We start from the raw sequence: 19,096 nt of genomic DNA on the forward strand, positions 1-19,096 counted from the left end.
GAAAGCACAGCGAGCTGCACCCTAATGTGCAGACAAACCTGGCTTCAGACAAACTACCACAGCGAGCTGCAGAAGCTGGGAAGCCATCGGGAACTGGGACACTCAGGGGCCTAGCCTGCAGCCCTCCTAACGGGATGTAACCCACTGCAGAGAAAAGTCCCGGCAGCCCTCCTGGGTTGGGGGCCGGGAACACGGGCGCCTCTGAACCCTCCTCCCACCGGCCCGTGACAGAGAAACCGATGTGAGAGCACCGGCAAGGAGTGAAGAGACACCAGCCCCGAAGACAGCCACTGCAGCTCCCAGGTACCCAGAGTGGACCGTCCCGGTCGCAGACAACCCGCACCAGCGCCCACTGAGTGAACAAAGACCCCCACAGCAGCGCCGCTCCCCTCAGCGCCGCGTTCCCGCCTCCCCCTCAGCCCGCCCTGCGCGCGCACCCGCCCACCCCCTCAGAGCGCATGCGCAGCGCGCCAGCCGGCACCCGCCCCCCGCCCATCCCCGCGATCGGGCGGCGCGGGGAGATGACGCCGCCCCTTCCCCGCGTGCGATCACATCCGGTAGGTGAGGTCAGGGCAGGGGCCGCCATTTTGGGTGGTAGGGCTGGGCGCGGAGCGGGGCACCGCGGGCGGCGGCGGCCCGCGGTGGGGGGGGAGCGAGTGCGGCCTGCGGGCGGGCGGCCCCCATGGCCGGGCAGTTCGACTCCGAGGACCGGGCGAGCTGGTACTGGGGGCGGCTGAGCCGGGCCGAGGCGGTGACGCTGCTGCAGGGGCAGCGCCACGGGACCTTCCTGGTGCGCGACTCCGGCACCATCCCCGGCGACTTCGTGCTCTCGGTGTCCGAGAGCTCCCGCGTCTCGCACTACATCGTCAACAGCCTGGGGCCGGCGGGAGGCCGGCGGGCCGGCGGCGAGGGCCCCGGGGCCCCGGGTGAGTGACCCCCAGGGCTGGTGGTGCCCCCCCAGCCCCTGCAGCCCCGGGGAGGGCAGCTGGGGCCGCCGAGCCCCGGTGTGCGCCTCTCCAGGAGCGGCTCCACTCTCCTCCCGGGCGGTGTTTCAAGTCGTGAAGCGCTTTGTAGTAGAATTAAGTCGTGTTTTGCAGCTGGGGCTGCTGACCGCGCTGAGCCGCCTGTCTGCACCTGCCTTCCAACGACCTAATATACTTAAACATGTACTGGAGTTGAGTGCTTATTGCAACCCCTCCTGAAGGATCCTACAGCTGGAGCGCTCACGCGTTCTTTTGTTTTCATAAACCCGTTAACTGTAGTTACAGTTTTATAGATTTTTGCATGTCACCTCTGCCGGAGGCTGGTTCTGTGGAAGTGTCATCTAAAAGTCTGAATTCTGACAAGATAGTTTTGCATTAGAATGGAGACTGTGAGACTAAATTTCAAGACATGAATCAAAGTATTATGTGGGTAGTTTAAGTAGTGGGAACTCTTCAGAAATATAAAAGCAATTTTTTTCCCCTGTGTGCAGAAAGGAAAGGTTTGATACTATTCCTCATCAACCTAACATCTAATATGAAAACAGTGTGTTTAGGTGTAACACAGAGCAGAAGATACTGATTGTGTCAGAGGAAAAACTGTACCATGAGAAGCAGCATTTCTGCAAGTTTAAATGTAACTAAATGAACAAGAGCCCTCAACGATGCACTGTCCTTAATGTGTAAGAACGTGTAATACAAAGGCAGCAGTATCCCTGCTGGGGGCATTGCTGAAGTTGGTAGCAGAACTGCTCAAGTTTGGATATTAATGCTTGCAGAATGAAGTGGGTGTATTGCTAGCATCTCAGGAACCACTAGATAATTTTGAAGTGTAGTAAACCTATGTAAGAAGTGATTTGGTGAACTTATTTGGCAGAAGGTAAACAATTGCTACAGAGACAGTTATTTTCTGATGTAGATCTATGGTTGGAATAAGAGACCTATGTTGGGAAGATGCAGCAGTACTTGTTATGGAAAGGATTTTTCAGTCTCTGCACAGATTGTGGTTGACTGAGAAGGAGATAATCTAAGAAAAAACAAAACTGTTGCCAGTAGGTTTGCACTAATATATAGTAATTTCCACTGCTCAGGGGAACATTTCAAACTGGCAAACTTGGGAGAGCCTGAAGTCACCGTGTTTATCCCAGGAACCTACTACAGCTGCAGAGTGCACTCAAGTCACAAAAAATTTGACAAGGTAGAAGCTAAAGGTGGCTGAATTCAACTGGAAGTGGAAGTCATTACTGCCGTGGGTAGTGAAATGTTTTGCTACAAGATGTGGATTCTCCATTGTTTCACTTCTGTGCTGTAGGCTTGCAGAGGCTTGGTGTGCGAATTGTTGAAATGCATGACTGGGGTTACGTAGAGCAGAATAAGTTAACAGGATGGTTTGTTGTGGAATCCAGCCTAATAAGATTTTAAAGCTAGTAGTGATAAAAGTCGCTGGAGTATGTGTGCCTGTCGTTTTCAGACAATTTTTTTCTGGAGAGCAACTCATCCCTGGAAAAAGTGTTTTTCATGTTAGTGTGGTATCACTTCAGTACGTAGCCATCCTAACTTTTTTACTGCGTTACATTCTTTAAGCTCAGTAACATTTGTGGTGTTCTGTGGGCTGGCTGATGTTATATTAAAACATTCTGGAGTTCTGGTGTTCCTTTTTAAAAGTCACTAAATGCCCATTAGGTAGTTCTTTTCTGTTTGAAATGTTTATGTGTTTTAGAAGAGCAGCTGCTGTTGTAGCTGTGTAGGCTGTTGGCACACAGCCTTTTAATATATGTTAAAAAGTAGTTATGTTTGGGTTGGTCTCTTTTTTTTTTTTCTCTCGTGGATGTTATGTGTATAGGTGGTGCATCACTCCTGCACCACAGATACTCCTATGCTGAGATTTTAGTAGTTTTAAATAAATCATGCGTATGTGTTGATACTGCTCACTTTTCACACACAAACCAAAGAAGGTGCGGGGGAGGGTTGTATATTAAGTTACACTTAAAAATGTAATTAAGTTTTTCTTTCAGAAAAAGTAAGTGGGGGGATGCTCTGCAATGGGAGAGAGATTGGTAGAAGATTGAAGATGGTTTAACATTTGGATAGGGAAACTAATGCAGTAAAATGAGGTAAATATTTGCAAATTGTCATGTGTATTTATTGTGGTCAAGCTAAACCATTAGGAAGAACAAGTTCGCTATGTTAATTGTATGGTATAGTTTTTTTAGCAATTGATTGTTTGGCAAATACACAAGTCTCACTGGGAAATCTGAATATGCCAGATCAGGTTCTTGGGTTGATTTTTGTTAGTCTCAGTAAGTGTGTGCAATTCATGACCGCTTTAGCACTGCTGTGTGCAGGGGATACTAGGAACCCAGCTTCAATATCAAATGAATGAGGTGAGGAGCTTTGGCTTCCCTAATATAAAAAGCTGTATAGCGTTACATAAACATGATACTTCTTCCATTTCTAAAGTATAAAACCAACTTGCTAACTTTTCGTTAAATTCACCTTTTGCCTGATATGCTGCAGTTTCTAACTTCTTGCGGTGATTTTTCAGCATAAGGAAAAAAGAATTTAACAGAACTTCTCAAAATAGTGAGAATGGTCTTCCTGAAGTGTTTTAAGGCTGTTAAAAGATAAATCACGGAATTATGGGAAAGAACACCACTCTGTTTCTAGTGGAGATGGAGATTAACAACTGAATTGGAATTAGGGTGTCATTTGTGCTGAAATATCATGGTCACGGGTTAAAGAAATCCTAAACAAGACAAAGTACTCCATGCAGGCATTAGCATGATAATGGACAATTGAGAAAATATTTAAATACATAGCATGTTTGCAATTTGATATGAGTCTGGGGTAAAAACATACGATATGCCCTAAAACAAAATGCCTAAAATATCTAAAGAAAGGTATGCTTTCTATTGAAAGTACAGTGTAATAAAGCCAGAAACCTTAGTGTTGTAAAATTTGTGTCTCTAAATTAGGAAAGTATGACAGATACAGTGTAGAAGGTGGTGTTTTCACTAAGTATGCATTTTAAGGACATGCTGCTTAACTTACCCTTCTGAATCACTTCCATTGTGATTTAAAAAAAATCAGACTGTACTTCCTGGAATCATGTAATCTCTACATAATGATATCCGTACTCAGCTCTATATGAAATGGCTTTAGATGTGTGTGAGCAGTATGATTTAACTCTGACACTTGGGTTTTTTGGGGGGTGGGGGGTTTTTTTGCTTGTTTTTGTTTGTTTTTTTATATTGAGGTCTTACAATGCAAACTATTAGAAGCTTGGGAGGTGTATGCATTAGACATCTACTTTTCTCTCATCCTCTGATTATCTGCAGAAATGACTAAATGTGACTTCTGTAAGAATATTCTCCTGGTGTGCTTAGAGCTCTTCTCAGGAGCCAGGGAATGGGGTTTTACTGTTTTTAGAGAGCATTCGTGGGTACTTATTTGTTTTGCTCAGGCATGAGTAGGGAGGTACTTAAGAACAAGAGAAAAAGGTGTCCCCATGGGGGTGGGAGAAGCACACAGGCTGGAGTGGGATGCCTTCATAGCAGAGTTCCCATACGCTCCAGGAGGAAACTGGCTTACATCACTGTGATGTCTTCCTTTGAAATGAGAGCCTTGTGCCTCAGTACCCTGCATGAGGACAGCTTTTCTTGCCCAAAACATGCTTTATAAGTTGGGGGAGAGGAGGAGGATGTCCTTACAGACTAGGTCTAGAAACAAAAATGAAAACCTGTATTTTTGTGAGGTCTTCCCTGCCCTGAAAAGGAAGGCTTACCAGTGTTTAGGAGTAAAGGGAAAACTGCCTAGTGGCACTAAAACAATTGGAGTGAAGAGAGAAATGTGAAACCCCTGAGGTGTCTGAGAAAGTGAGATGTTGCTTTGTGGTTAGGCCACCTGTCTGCACCCTCAAGAATTAGAATATTAAGTGTTTTATACCTCTACTTGTACAGTATCTGTATTTAAAACATATATAAGCAATCTTTTCCGGACTGCATGAAGCCAACACAGTGTGGAAGTGTTTTGTCCAGAGGCACTGTGCGTGATAAACATAGAACTGACAGGGTCCAGATTTGAAACTTTCTTTAATTCTGGGACTTTTTGGACTTTAACTCTTTTCTCACCTTCCTGAGAGCAGAGGTTTCGCTAGCTGTTCTGACATGCTGAAATGGGTGGAATCAGGTGAAGTCCTAGCACAGATAGAGCTGGGATGGAGTAAGAAAGATGATACTCAACCCTTTGTGTGCTTCTCATTCAAAGGAGTCATCTTACAGAGCTGAGTAGTGCTGCTGGTAGAGGTGCAAGCTGAACAGCTATTCTTCCTCTGGCTGTGCAGAGCTGGGGAGAAGGGAAGATAATTTCTAGTACGGCGGTTGTCCAACTTTAATAGGAAGTGACTAAAGTTCCTCCAGTAGCTAGATTTACCTTTACACGCCTTCTCCTCTTCCTGAGAGGTCTCAGAAGATGCGAACAATGTGCTGCTCAAACTTGTGCCTTCAAGAAAACTGTCCCAGAATCATGAAGGAAAGCAGCTCTACTTCTCAAAAAAACATTTTCCTTGTCTGTCACTTTTTCTTGTGGTAGATCTTGCCTTAATTTTTCCATTGGCCTACAGGTATCAGAAGTGTTGCAGTTCAAACAAGAAGCTGAAGAATTCCTCTGAGCCTGAAATCTGTTAATCTTTGAATTTCATTATACCAGGGAGTGACAAAACTTCGAAGCCTGTAGTGAATAGGATTATTTCCCTGCTACGTAAGTGAGCATCATTCAGCTTTTAGCTGAATGAAAGTATACACAAAGGACTTAAACTGATGGGAAGTTTACCATTTGCTTGGTAAGGTGTAGTTGTATTTTATTTCCAACCTGCGTTATTCCAACTGTGACTTTCAACTATTTTGTCCTTTTTATGCCTATTTTAGCTGAACTAAGAAGTCTTCTATTTAAATTCTCCAGACAGTGACCAGGTTGCTGCCTTGATGTTCTTTGGTAATTAATTTGGATTAAGCTTGTGGATTTCTTGTGGCAAAGAGGTTTTTCAGACCTCAGATTTTTGTAGCTGCCTTATGGGTTTTTTTTAAAACAAAAGCATCAGAAATGTGTGTGGTATTCTGGGAGTGTTCTCATAGTGAAGATAATGTCTCTCCTTTCTACTGCTTCTCTGTTTATCCCTTCAAGGATTGCATTGATCTTTCAGATCCTAGAATGTATTTGGAGGGTCTGTGTTCTCTCACTCTTCTTCAATTGTGCAAAATGTCTCTTAGAATGTGTTTTTCCAGGATACGGTACACTGATTTCAGTCATTCCTTCCCCATACATAAGGTTCAGTGGACTTTCCTCTTAGAGTCCAACTTTGGTTTTATTCAGGTACATTTGGCAGCTATTTCAGGCTGTTACGCATTAATTCAAGAGGGTGAACCTGTTCAAAAGAAAAAAAGGAAGGAAAAAAAAAAAGACACCTCAAAAAACCTTGTTTATCATAGTGATGATTTTGATGCTGACAAAGCTGATAAATGTTACTGATGAACTGCTCATTTCCTGTGCATTTTAAGATTTTTCTGTGTACGCTTTGCTGGAGACAGAGATCTCAGCATCCTGAGTCAGCAGGTTTTTACAGAGGTAAATCAGCAGGTTTTTGTAGCAGGTTTTACAGAGGTAAATTAGGGTTTCAGGCTCTAGATTTCTGTCATGTGAAATAAGTTCCATGTCAGTGAACTCACCTGAGATTCAGTCTTTTCCATATGACTTCAAAGATCTTTGCTGCTCAGGTCCTCTTAAAGTTTCTGTGACTTTTTCTTTTGACATAAGTGTCTACATAAGCTTTGATCCTTAAAGGTTCATCTGTAAAATAGTAGCAGATAGATCCATGCTCATGTTTCTGTGACCAGGTTTGTCTGAAACTTGATGTCTATACCACTTGTTACAAAGCATGGTTTTGCACTTCCAATGCTAGTGGAAGTGCAGCGTTCCCAGATCATATTATATGCTTGTGTAGTGAACTTAAGCTGTTTTGAAGTGGTGTAGGGATGTTGCCTGTCCAGCCAGAAGTCATCTCCTGTGAGATCACACAGCTAAAAACTGCCACTGAGATGAAATTCCAGAGTTCTTGTTAAGTCTGGAGCTGTAAGTTACATCTCATCAACAAAAGCTGAGGGGGTTTTGCATCTTTTCAGCATTATGTTTTGGGAGAATAAGGTGGAATCTTACTTCTCTTCCCATGCTGGGTTCATATTTCTCACTGATATTTACATTAGCCTCCTTATCTCTTGGTGATGCCAGTTTGTGTTTTGTTTTCTGTAAATTTTTGAGGATATTGCTTTTGGGTTTTGGCTTATTGCATTTGTGCTCATTTCTTTTGAAAGTCTTTCAAGGCTGTTAATGCATGCAAATGTGCATTTTCCAATGACTTAGTTCTGCTTCTTTGAATTTCCTGTAACCAGCTTCCCTAATGTTTATGTTTCTTCAGGATACTTCAAAACTTATTTATGGGGTGTTTGTCTATGTTGATCTCATTGAATCTGCCCTTTTCTCTATTAGAACCCCTTTTCGCTCTCTTGAAAGAACTTCTTGTAATGTTAGCTTTCCATGCTGACAGTGCTACTTTGAAGGGGGTTTGGATCAGGGACAGCTTGAAGAATTCTGCTAGCTTTGTACTCGAGAGCTAAGTCTCGGAACTGTTAGATATTCCCTGCAGAGAAACAGACTTGCAAAGTAAGCATCTCTTTCTTGCTAAAAGAGTTACTCATTAGAGCATAAATCTTTTCCTCTCTACTACCCTCCCCCAGTCTTCCACAGTTCTTCCCATAACTGATTACACAGTGTATGTACATGGTGGAAATAGAACATCATGCGTATGTTTTTCCCCATCTGAGCCTGAAGAACATAAAATGGAAAAAAAAGTGCAGCACACACACTGAAAACTGAAATGGGTATCTGCACTTTGGTACCTCTAATGGCTTGAATATGAGCATCATCTATATTTTAATGTATTTGAGGTTCAGATTTATAGCTTAGGCTCCATCTGACAAATACGGCAAAGAAACTACAGGATTTAAGATTAAAAGACAGAATTATACCCATTATGAAAACATATGTTGTTGCTTTGCATTGCATAAAATATACATAATCTTCTCTAATGGTACCTTTTATCAAAATGAAAAATAACTTCATTTGCTCATTCACACAAATTGTTTGCTGCTGTGCTAAGCAGTTTTCTGTAGTGTCCACTCCTTTAACCCGAGATACATTGCAACAGGTAAATAACCGTTATTGCAGTGTTGTCCTTTTGAAATAACTTTGAACTGCAAAATAGAGTTTAAAAAAAAAAATCACTTCCTTGAAATTGTACCAAAATGTCATTTGCTTCCTAGATTTAGAATATAAAACAGGAAAAGGGGAATTGTTACTGAAAGTTGTATAGGCTTCTAAGCAACTCAGATGTACTGAACATTTTTATCTATTGGGTCTGTATAACATTCAGAGAAACATGATATTTTTACCCTAATTTGTGAAGTTTGGCGGTGCCAAACAATTTTTTTCTTTGACAAAATCTTTAAAAATTTATCCTCATAGTGCTGACTTTGATTAGAAATACACAGAAAAGCTGAACGTGATGACTGTTGATCTAAAGATGACCAAATTCAATATCAAATTATTTATCTGTAAACATATTCGTCTTCTCAAATGCTTAATTTACAGTTTTAACTGTTGTATGCTCTCTTTGACATATTACCTTCTTCTTTCAGGGTTGAATCCCACCAGATTTCGAATAGGTGACCAAGAGTTTGATTCTTTGCCATCTTTACTGGAATTCTACAAAATACACTATTTGGACACTACAACCTTGATAGAACCAGTTTCCCGGTCCAGGCAGAATAGTGGCGTTATCCTCAGGCAGGAGGAAGCAGAATATGTGCGAGCTCTCTTTGACTTTAATGGAAATGATGAAGAAGATCTTCCATTTAAGAAAGGAGACATACTGAAAATCCGGGATAAACCTGAAGAGCAATGGTGGAATGCAGAAGACAGCGAAGGAAAGAGGGGAATGATACCTGTTCCTTACGTCGAGAAGTATAGACCTTCCTCTGCTTCAGTATCTACTCCGATTGGAGGTAACCAGGATAGTTCCCACCCACAACCACTGGGTGGGCCGGAGCCAGGGCCCTATGCCCAGCCCAGCATCAACACTCCGCTCCCTAACCTTCAGAATGGCCCTATTTATGCCCGGGTTATCCAGAAGCGAGTCCCTAATGCCTACGACAAGACAGCCTTGGCTTTGGAGGTACATAATGGGCAAAACTTAGAAAGAAGAGATCTGTTCAAGGGATTTCCCTTTCGATCACATTATAGTTTTGTAGGAATAAGAAAGGGAAAAGCATTGTAATACTGGTTTTACATCATGATTAAAAATTATGGATAAAGGCTTTTTTTTTTTTAATGCTAAGTGACTAGAGTCACTTGTAGACTAGAGTTTGATTATTATAGCATGTTTAGGTTACTGAACCAATATCATGTCTTTTGTCAAACATCACTAACATAAGTGTTTCCCCATCCATGTTTTCACTTCTGAAGTCTTTATTTTAGGGGGGAGGGAGAGGGAGCAGTTCATAAGTTGTGTGTCTGAACCCATGTTCGCTGTGGCTTGCCTCACCCCAGTCTTTAAAAGGTGTGTTGGGTTGTTTGTTTTGTGGGGTTTTTTCCATCAATCTGTCAGCAGTTTAGAAGCAATCAGTGGAAACATTGATAGTCACTTTAAAATTACATAGACTGAGACGATGATGGTCGCACACAGGGTTTTATTGTACCATCTTGACCTCAAGCAGATTACTTTGGTTTTTAGTTTGTGAAGCAGGAACATACATGACAGTTCATTAGGGAGGTCTCGTGTAAAGCAGTGATTGATGGAGTATGATTTGTAATAAAGCAGTGAGTTTCCTTAAGGTTGATTCACTTCCTGATATGATCAAGTACTTGTACAAGCCCTTTTGGAATTTTTTTTTCCTCTTAAAAAGGAGACTGAAGTGCTCTATCTCTACACATCAGATAGTTATCCCCCAAGTTACATTTGAGGAAATTGAGACTAAGGTATTCTCAGTGGCAGACCTTTGCCTTAGGATGATATGTAAATTGTATCCTTTAATCTAGGCTTTCTTTGAGCTAAAGGCTCTGGAATTTCCTGATACCTAATTGACTTCCTGTTTATATAACATTTCAAGTACTTGGGAAAAAAACAGTTTCTGTGCTGAGTCAGAGCATCTCCTCTTCACTCTCAAACACTTCATTTAATCATTCAGAACACAAAAGGCACTTCAGTAACTCAGTGATGTGTTATAAGTATGTGCTTTAGTACAGAACTGGCAAATGCGGCACATTCTACAGATCTGATAATTGATGTACAACCTAGGAGATGTGAAATTTTTCCCTGTTGTAGGTAAAAATTTATCTAGGGAAGCAGTGTAAATATACTCTAGATTTACTATATGTTCTGTTATATTTCTGAATCAAAAGAGAGCCAGGATACAGAAAATAAATTTTTGAGTTGAGAAGCATGTATAGAAATGTATGCCAACTCGCCATATTCTGGGGAAATATGCAAAGATTTTAACCTTCAGACTTTCATACAGCCTAAAATGCTGTCTCTTTCCCTCTTTTTCTCCCTCTTCACCCAGCCACCTCTTGGATCTTGGAAATATTCCTGAATGTCCTTGTGCACTGTTGCAATTACCAGATGTTAGATTTTCTTTGAGCCACTGGGTATTATGTTGTGGCATATTTATCAAAACCTTTTGGTTTTCCTTCTGGATTTTGTTTTCAAGCTTTTATTAGTATGCCACTAGTGTTCTCTTAAGCTTAACTTTACATTTTATTTCACTTAAAGCAGAACCCCACAACACTGTGAACTTATAATATGGTAGCATGGAGTGAAATAGAGAGAGTGGGAAAATACTGACAATCCAGGCCATCATAAGCAACTTTGAGAGAAAGGAAAATCCTTTACACGCTGAAGAACAGCTTGTGAGTGCCATGGCTGACCTTACATTAGTGAAGTCCTCTTCACTAAAAGTCACATGATCTGTCAAGTATGCTGTGCTTTAGAAAGTGTAGTTTCGTGGAGGATCTCTCTTCTGAGCTAGCTTGCACCACTAGTGTCTTTTACTAATTCACAATAGTAGGCTAGATAGCTGAAGTGTTTGGGAGGTGGAAACTTGAGAAGTGTGTAGGCTCAGCTCGCCTGCGTGAGGATGTATGATTTAAGGTCTTTCGACCTTTATACTAGAACAATGGACTTTCTAGGCCTTGTAAACTTATTTAAATACTTACTGGTTGACATGTTGAACCTCCTGGTTAGGATGATGTATTCCTGCCTTGCTACAGCTTTACATTTAAGAAATGCAGTAATAGTGGTGGTTCTTTATTCTGTGTATAATATTGGAAAACTTCAGTTTTAAAATGTGAGCCATTTATCACTGCTTCTAGTAGGCCTTCCTAGCTTCTTTGCAGCTTTTATCATTTCAAATCGCAATGTTACTGAGTTGCTTTCAATGTCTGTACAGGAAAAAATAGCAATATGCACTTCACTTTGTCCAAGTTTTTCTTCATCCTGTCTATCAAAGTACTGTTTCTTGTTGTCTCCTTTTTCACATTCCCTTTCACTTCATGGTGTTCCTTCTCTGTTTATTTAGAGATCTCTTTCTTAGATAACTTAGTAGAAAGCATTATGTAAATCTTATCAATCTGTTTTTGCCCAGACCTCTTAATAACTATAAATATAGAAAGTGGGATTCTTTCCAAATGAAAACTCTTATCCTTAAATCTGGCAGTATTCACGGGTGGGGGTGGATCCCACTGTTTCTCTTAGGAAAATAGATTCTTAACATCAAACATTTTTGGCCCAAACTGCAAAAAGAATATCTGTACTGTTCTATTATTTTAAAACTGACATGGTTTTGAAGAGCTCAAGGAAAGAGGATCAGAACAAATGATGTTCTAATAAAGGCTGTGCTGTATTATGGAAAAAAGATTCAGCAGGAGAAGATAACTTTTATTTTGCTTGTAACCGGACCTATTCAAGAAGTTGTCAGTCTATATTAATTAAGAGAAAAGAGAGGAGAAGGGAAGATCTGTGTGGTGAATGGCTCTGAGATCGATCGATTTATTTTTTTTCTTTGTAACAGTAGCAGAACTCTGCCATCTTGACCTTACCAGAGAGGAGTACTTGGAATAAAACCACAGCATACAGAAGTCTTCACATGAACCTTCAGTTTTGCTTTGAAGCATATGGGATATATTTAGTTTTAAAGCTTCTGATGAAGACTGAGACAAATCTGGCTTTATAGCAGGGTACAGTGTTGTTCTTGAGGTGCTGTGCTTGGTGGGATGATGCACAATAGACTAATGGTACCATATGTCAACATTAAAAGTGAGGAGAATTCAGAGAGAGCATCCACTTCTAGTCTAAATGTCTTAAAATTCCAGCACTTGTAATAATGAGGCATGTTTTTGAAAGGTTCTCTGTATTGTCTTCAGGAGAGCATTTGAACTATAGATTAACACCCAGAGTTTCAAAGCAGATCTAGAAAGATCTGTAAGTTATTAAGGTACCAATGAAGCTGTTTTATTAAGCTGGCATTTGTGAAATGATCCATGCTTGCTTATATATATGTATATAAAAATGTGAATGAAAGATTGTATCAGAGGGAGAGTGGTTGCTAAATGAAATGACTGTAATGGTAAAAAACGAATGTTTAATCTCAGAGGTCTTTCCTCTTTTAACAATTACTGAATGCAGATTTCAAGTGTAGCTTCTTATAGTAAGGAGCATTAATAAATGGGTGTCCCTTTGCCACAACGACCCTAAACCACCCTGGAAAATCAAACAAACAGCTAGAGGATGCTTCTGGGAGTGAGGGAGTGTCAGTCACAAGCATCCCATATTCTAATTCACTATCTTGCACTGTTGAACCCACCTTTTGCAGGTGAGTTTGCTATAAGGTATCCAAGATAAACTCTATATGAATGTAAAATAGTGTGTGATATTCAATAAGAGCAGAGACCAGCAGTCTAAGGAAAATATCTTACAGAGAACAAGCTGAAGTGCAATTCATGCTTTTTCTTTCCTAGTGGGCTGGAGGTTATATACTTTCTGTTGAAGGCCGATACGTATATTACATCCAGGTCTGAAGCAATTTAAAGTGACCTAGGATAGCATTCTTGTAATGGTTGTGATCAGGAAATAAGATTTTCTGCTTCTAGTATTGTCATATTTAATCTTACCCTTGTTAAATTATAGCTGATGTATTGTTTTGGTCAATAGAGTATTTTTATTGGTACAACTCCCGAGTGATTATTAGCAGGAGCAAAATTATACATACTGCATGATTAAATTACTAAAGAGCTGAAACTAACATTCAGGAGTCGAGGAAGGTTTCCTTTTTGCCTGTAGCAAATACATAAGAGGATTTTCTTCAAAATATGATTCATTAAAATGTCTATATTAATGACTACAATAGGAAAAAATAAAGCTACAGCAAGTGTCCCAAGTGTGCCTCTCATTACCAGATAAGTAATCATCAGAGATATGGGAGGCTTAATTAAATGTCCATGTAGTGGTTTGAATTTATGAACTGTTAAAAACTGTTCTGGCAAAAGATTGCAAGTGATTAAAACCTGTAAAGTTAATGGAGGTTGGTAGCATCAAATTGTTTTCCCTGTTCTTCATTCACTGCCTGGAAAGTGAGAAAAAGGAGATCCTGTTTTGGATGAATTTGGAACAGAGTGATGAGCATCTGTGTAAACTAGTATATTCAGTGAATTTCAGGATGAAACACAGTAAGGCTTGTGGCCATGCCTTGGGAGTTTATTTACAGTATTAGTGAAAGAAAATAGAGTATATCTGTCCCAAAAGCATTCTCCATCTGTGACCCGGGAAGAATTCTGAAAACTTCTGTATGTTACTTTTAAATAAGATTATTGGTAAAATTCTACGGAGGGGTAGAAATAGGTAGATAGCTCTTCAATATTGCTTTATTAACTCTCCAGTTAGAATTTTAACTCCAGTTACAATTTACATTTTACAATTACATTTTACAATGTAAATTGTGCTTTCTTAGGTGGTGTGTTATTAATTACAGTACCCTTCAAGATTCAACAGAGTTGGGCGCTGATTAGACGTAGACTTGTGGCCCCAACTTGAACTACCTGACTGCACAGCCCTGGGAAAGTGACTGCTGTGCAGTTTTCCACCTTTGTCAAAGGGAGACAATACCTTTAGAATTGGTTATGTGAATATTGGGTTGGAGATTAGAATATGAGATATATTACTGTGCTTTTATTTAGTGTAGTAAGTACATTAGAAGTGGATACTCTTAAATAGAGGATATTGTTTCATCGGTCTGTAGTAACCATTCTTTTATTTTTCTAGCCAAACAATTTGGGTTTAAGAGGGGAGAGGGCATCAGTTGTCTTTACCCATGGGATTTATTTACATGAGAAATCCATGGTGGGCAAGACTGAAATATCATCTGGCCTTGCCCCTCTGGTAGTGCCTAGTTGTGGATGCTCAGAGTAAGAACAGAGTAGCCTTACGGCACTACTTCTTACTCCTCCATGTATTCTCTCAGTGTTTTATAATCTGTGGAGAGATAGAGTCTCCACTTATCCAGAACTTTTTCAATACTACCTGAAAAGCACTTAGTGGAATTTCAACATTAAGGAGCTGTTTAGCTTGCAGATTAGTGTGTGCTTTGTACACCTGCAAGCCTTCCCTCCCTGCATGAGATTGTTGATGGAGTACAAGCAGAGCGCAAGCCTCTGTCAATTCAGCAAGGTGCATTTATTGTGATAGCAGCTGATGTCAAGTCCCAAGAGTACTCTGAAAGATTGGTGTTGGATTGCAGGCTCTTCACTTTAGGTAGCTCTCACGAATCTAGGTACATTTCTTTCTCTCTCTGCTTTCTTCAGGTTGGGTGGTAGGCTGGTGTATCCAAAATGATCAAGACTAAAACTACTTTTTATGGAAAAAAGATCACTTGGGTGATATGACACTAAAGGGGAGGGGCAGCAGCTCATCCTGTGTGTTTTTATGAATTGTAACACTTCCTTATTTCTTGCCCTGCAGGTCGGTGAGCTGGTAAAGGTCACAAAGATTAATGTGAGTGGTCAGTGGGAAGGAGAATGTAATGGCAGACGTGGCCACTTTCCATTCACACATGTCCGCCTGCTGGATCAACAGAATCCTGACGAGGACTTCAGCTGAGTGTGGCTCAACAGTTGCGCTTACAGATGGGAACAATCTCAACTTGTTTTTATTGCAGATGCCATCAAGACTATGTTCCGACAGATCTTGAAAGCGGTATTGCTTGTATAAGCATTCTGATAACCTGCAAACCCCTGGGACTGAACACCACCATTCCTTAATCAAGGGTCATGTAATTCAGGGTACGACAGTAGATAACTTGTGTGTCAAGTGGCAGAACTAGTACGTGATTATAGGTTGTAATGCCTGCTTATGTCCATGTGCACAGCAGACTGGACCTTGCCAGCAGCAGCAGTTGGAGAAAGCAGTAAAGTAGATGTTACGATAACATTTATAGCTCTCTCCGGTCCTATTGCTTATGTTGCTTCTTCCTCAGGCAATGAACATCAACCTTAGACAATTCAGTATATAGATAGAAATTTCACAAATTTATCCTGGAGCTTTCTCCATATTTTTTTTTTTCCCATCCAGAGTTCTCTGTCCTAGAAAGGCTGTATAGTACTTTGCATGGTCAGTTAACTATGCACAGTACAGATTTATGTAGAGCCCACTGGGGACAGCCTTATGATTTACAGATGCTTACCATTTTAATGGTAAATGACAGGTCAAATCAACCTCAGAATTCTAGAAGTTTGTGGACACTAGATTGATTTCTTCAGTACTGTTGATGCTTCAAACATAGCAGCTGATTTTAAATTAAAATTTCTATTAACACACCAGTATCTTTTTATCCACAAATACAAGGCTTGTGGAAGCATAAACATCCATGTCAGTGCTGAAAAATATGTGCATAGCACTTTAATGCATAGCTTTAAAGCAGTGTTTGATTCACTAAATATACTAAAATACTGACACTGCTTTCCAGTAAAATTAAATTATGTAGGGCCAGTTTTAATTTTTCTAGAATTCTTCAATACTCCTATTGTACAATACTCTTATAGTACAAGTCAGTGTCAAACATGGTGAACTGACAAACCAAATATTAATTTTATTTTAAAGTTACTCTGGGCGTCCTCTGTTTTAATTCCCATCTGTAAAATATTTGATAGTGAATTCATGAGGATTTTATTTTTAATAAACTAATGGAAAATACTTGTGTGCTTCTGGATTGATTCTCAAAAGGCATAATATGGCTTCCTAGTTCATAATGAAAATCAGTGCATTGAATAGGTGGTATTATGCACTGCTTGGTTTTGTTGGGTTTTTTTTTTAGTCTGTTCTAATTATCTGGTTTTCTCTAACATAAATCAGAATGGATTCAGTAAGTTTTGTAAACTGAAATTAAACACTGAAGTAACTATCCCTTGCCTGTACCCTGGATTGTTTTCCAAGCACAGCACTCTAGTGACCAAACTTAAGCAAATTTTATAACTTTGACCACAGTGTAATCCATACAGAACAGTTTTTCTAAATAGGATCAAACAGAAAATGTTATTTTGGTTGATACAAACTATGTGACTAGAATGGCTCATGGGTTGTAAATGCTGCAAGGGAGTTCCCACTGCAAAGGCTATTGCTGCAAGGCACCGACCCGTACAACAGAATACTGGTAACACTTTACCTCAGAACTGTGTAACATGCTGGAAATTATATTTCTGTAATATTTAAGTACTAGTTGTTTTACTTCAAAACTAATCCATCAGCAAGTCTGACTAATTTTCAGGTAATGGGCACTCGTTAATTCTGTAGCCTAACGCCAATGTACATTAATCATACTTTTCCATCACCAATCTCATAAGCGCTACTGAAGATTATTAGAAACTGACAGTTGTGGCAGTGGTGTAAGAAGAATGGTTAAAAAGGAATTGCAGTACTATTCTAGCTTGGATTGCTATTCTGGTTAGGGTGATATGCCAGTGATTGTGGGATCTCTTCTAGCTTAGTACAAAACTTACCTGGAGGAAAAAAATTGAGCAACTAGGTTCTGTAACACATTGGATTTTTGAAGGCTAATTTGCATTTTCCTTAGACCTTGATATTTACCATGACTGATTTTTTTTTTTTTCAATAGCTGCACTGTAAATAACAGACTTAATACTGAGTATATCAGTTGCCCATATATGCTTATATTTTTCTTCAGGTATTGCAAAAGAAACATAATGAACTGTTTGTTCTTAGAGTAACACAGTTTGTTGTATTTTTTTTCCAATTGCAGTTAATGAAAGCCCATATGTTTATACCTTTCCAATCAGCAATTATTTTAAGATACCAAAAGGAACATTTTTCTGAAAGGAGTTTTATTATGCAAATCTTGCCTTTTTAATATGAAAGACAGAAATTAACTAGCAAATACCCTGCAAACTTGGTAGATGTGTTTTTGTTAAGACTGTGTAAATTGCGAATATTTGTACACTTTGAAAGAGGAAAAAAAAAAAGAAACTAGAGGGGTCTTAATAGCTGCTGTTGCACTAGAATCCTAAGTTCTTGTCAAGCAGTTTTTCTTAGTCAACTGATACATTAATGCAACTGTTTTCCACTATTCAGTTTTAAGCCGAAATGTGATTTTGTTTCCTAGGTGATAGAAATGAGTATGTTTGCATTTGGACAAAATAGACATTTCAACTTACCGAGCTCTTAAAGTAGGTAGAACATGTTCATGAACATGTAGATTAAATCCTTTTGTGGCCTTTGTTTTATCCTCTTCTATTTGTTCCCTCCCTTCTCCCCGATGCGTGCAAAAAAAATCATTGCTAAGAATGTTGGTCACAATCTTTTGTCTCTACTTGGCTGTGTTTTTGGTCTCTTGTGCATAGGCAGGTGTTAGAACTAGAATAATCATTTCTAGAAATACACCGTGAAAGCAGAATGCTCAATTACACTGTGTTCTTCTGGTGCATTTACACATTATATCACACTAAAAAGTACAACTGGCTGCTATGGTTTTTTAATATATATTTCATTTTGGTAAACCCCAGCCTTTTTACTAATATTTGACCTGGTTAAATCTTGTTAATCTGTTTGAATTGTATTTGTTAATAATGCAAATATTTCTAATCATCTTAAAACACTTCATTTTTGTTAATGGTTTTGGGGAAGGATTCTAACCAAACCAGTTTGAAGAAAAATATGAACATGTGCCATTGTATTATAACACTATCCACTTTCTTGACAGTTAAAGTCTTTTTTTATTTTTTTGTAGCATGTAATGTATATGTTCATAGTACGTGAAGTAAATAAAAGTATAGCCAAAACTTTGACTTGGTGTCATTCTCAATCAGCTATTGTTGGAATACTTGCATTTAATAATCTAAAAATAGAGCTGTGGATATGGCCACTTTTAATTGGCCATACTCATATGAATACAATTAAACAACACCTGTAGAAGAAAGACACACCAACGTAACTAAAATAAGTTATCAGCCAGTAAAATATGGCTTTTTTTGAAATAAGGTGACTTTCAGTAATCAGATGAGTTGCTTGAGTTACGGGGGTGAGGGGAAATTCTCACTGCAAAAGAGGACTCCTGAGGAATGTTAAGATGAGACTTCAGCTATTAGTCTCACTTCTACCTACACAGGTGTATCAGGAAATAGTTTGGGGATTCTTTGGATGGTGCGTGTCTGGAAGGATAAGCTGTTTATTCATTCTTAGAATTGTCAGTAAAAACATGCATACAAATTAATACCAGCAAGAATCTCATACAAGCGTCTACTGTTGGTTCAGAAGGACTCATTTGTAAGTGTGGTGGTGGGAGAGCACTATTTCAGTGAAGGGTTAAGATGTGCAGTGTGCCGTCAAGGGGCGAAGCACAGAAAATGAGGACCACAATGCCTATAGCCCATGCAGGAGACCATTTGTAACACAAATCTGCATTAGACCTACTTTTGCCATTACAATCCTTAAAAACTGCAAGGGGACG

The 19,096-nt window shown here is 39.7% G+C and overlaps 1 protein-coding gene across 8 annotated transcripts; it reads left to right on the forward strand.

Moving 5' to 3' along the window:
- Positions 1 to 603: 603 nt before the first annotated feature.
- CRK (CRK proto-oncogene, adaptor protein) lies at positions 604 to 18,434 on the forward strand. Of its 8 annotated transcripts, none has more exons than XM_074844968.1 (4): positions 604 to 926; positions 8,729 to 9,264; positions 12,161 to 12,274; positions 15,100 to 18,434. In XM_074844968.1, exons 1-4 carry the CDS (start codon positions 683 to 685, stop codon positions 15,235 to 15,237), a joined length of 1,032 nt encoding a protein of 343 aa, XP_074701069.1. In that variant the 5' UTR covers positions 604 to 682; the 3' UTR covers positions 15,238 to 18,434. The 8 variants fall into 8 exon arrangements, with proteins under 8 accessions (XP_074701069.1, XP_074701062.1, XP_074701068.1 ...); XM_074844961.1 differs by having other exon boundaries at positions 12,161 to 12,323; positions 15,100 to 15,237; XM_074844967.1 differs by lacking the exon at positions 12,161 to 12,274 and having other exon boundaries at positions 8,729 to 9,094.
- The last annotated feature ends 662 nt before the right edge of the window (positions 18,435 to 19,096 follow it).

The sequence above is a fragment of the Strix aluco genome, chromosome 19 (genome assembly GCF_031877795.1).
Source record: "Strix aluco isolate bStrAlu1 chromosome 19, bStrAlu1.hap1, whole genome shotgun sequence".
In the NCBI taxonomy this organism is placed as follows: Eukaryota; Metazoa; Chordata; class Aves; order Strigiformes; family Strigidae; genus Strix; species Strix aluco.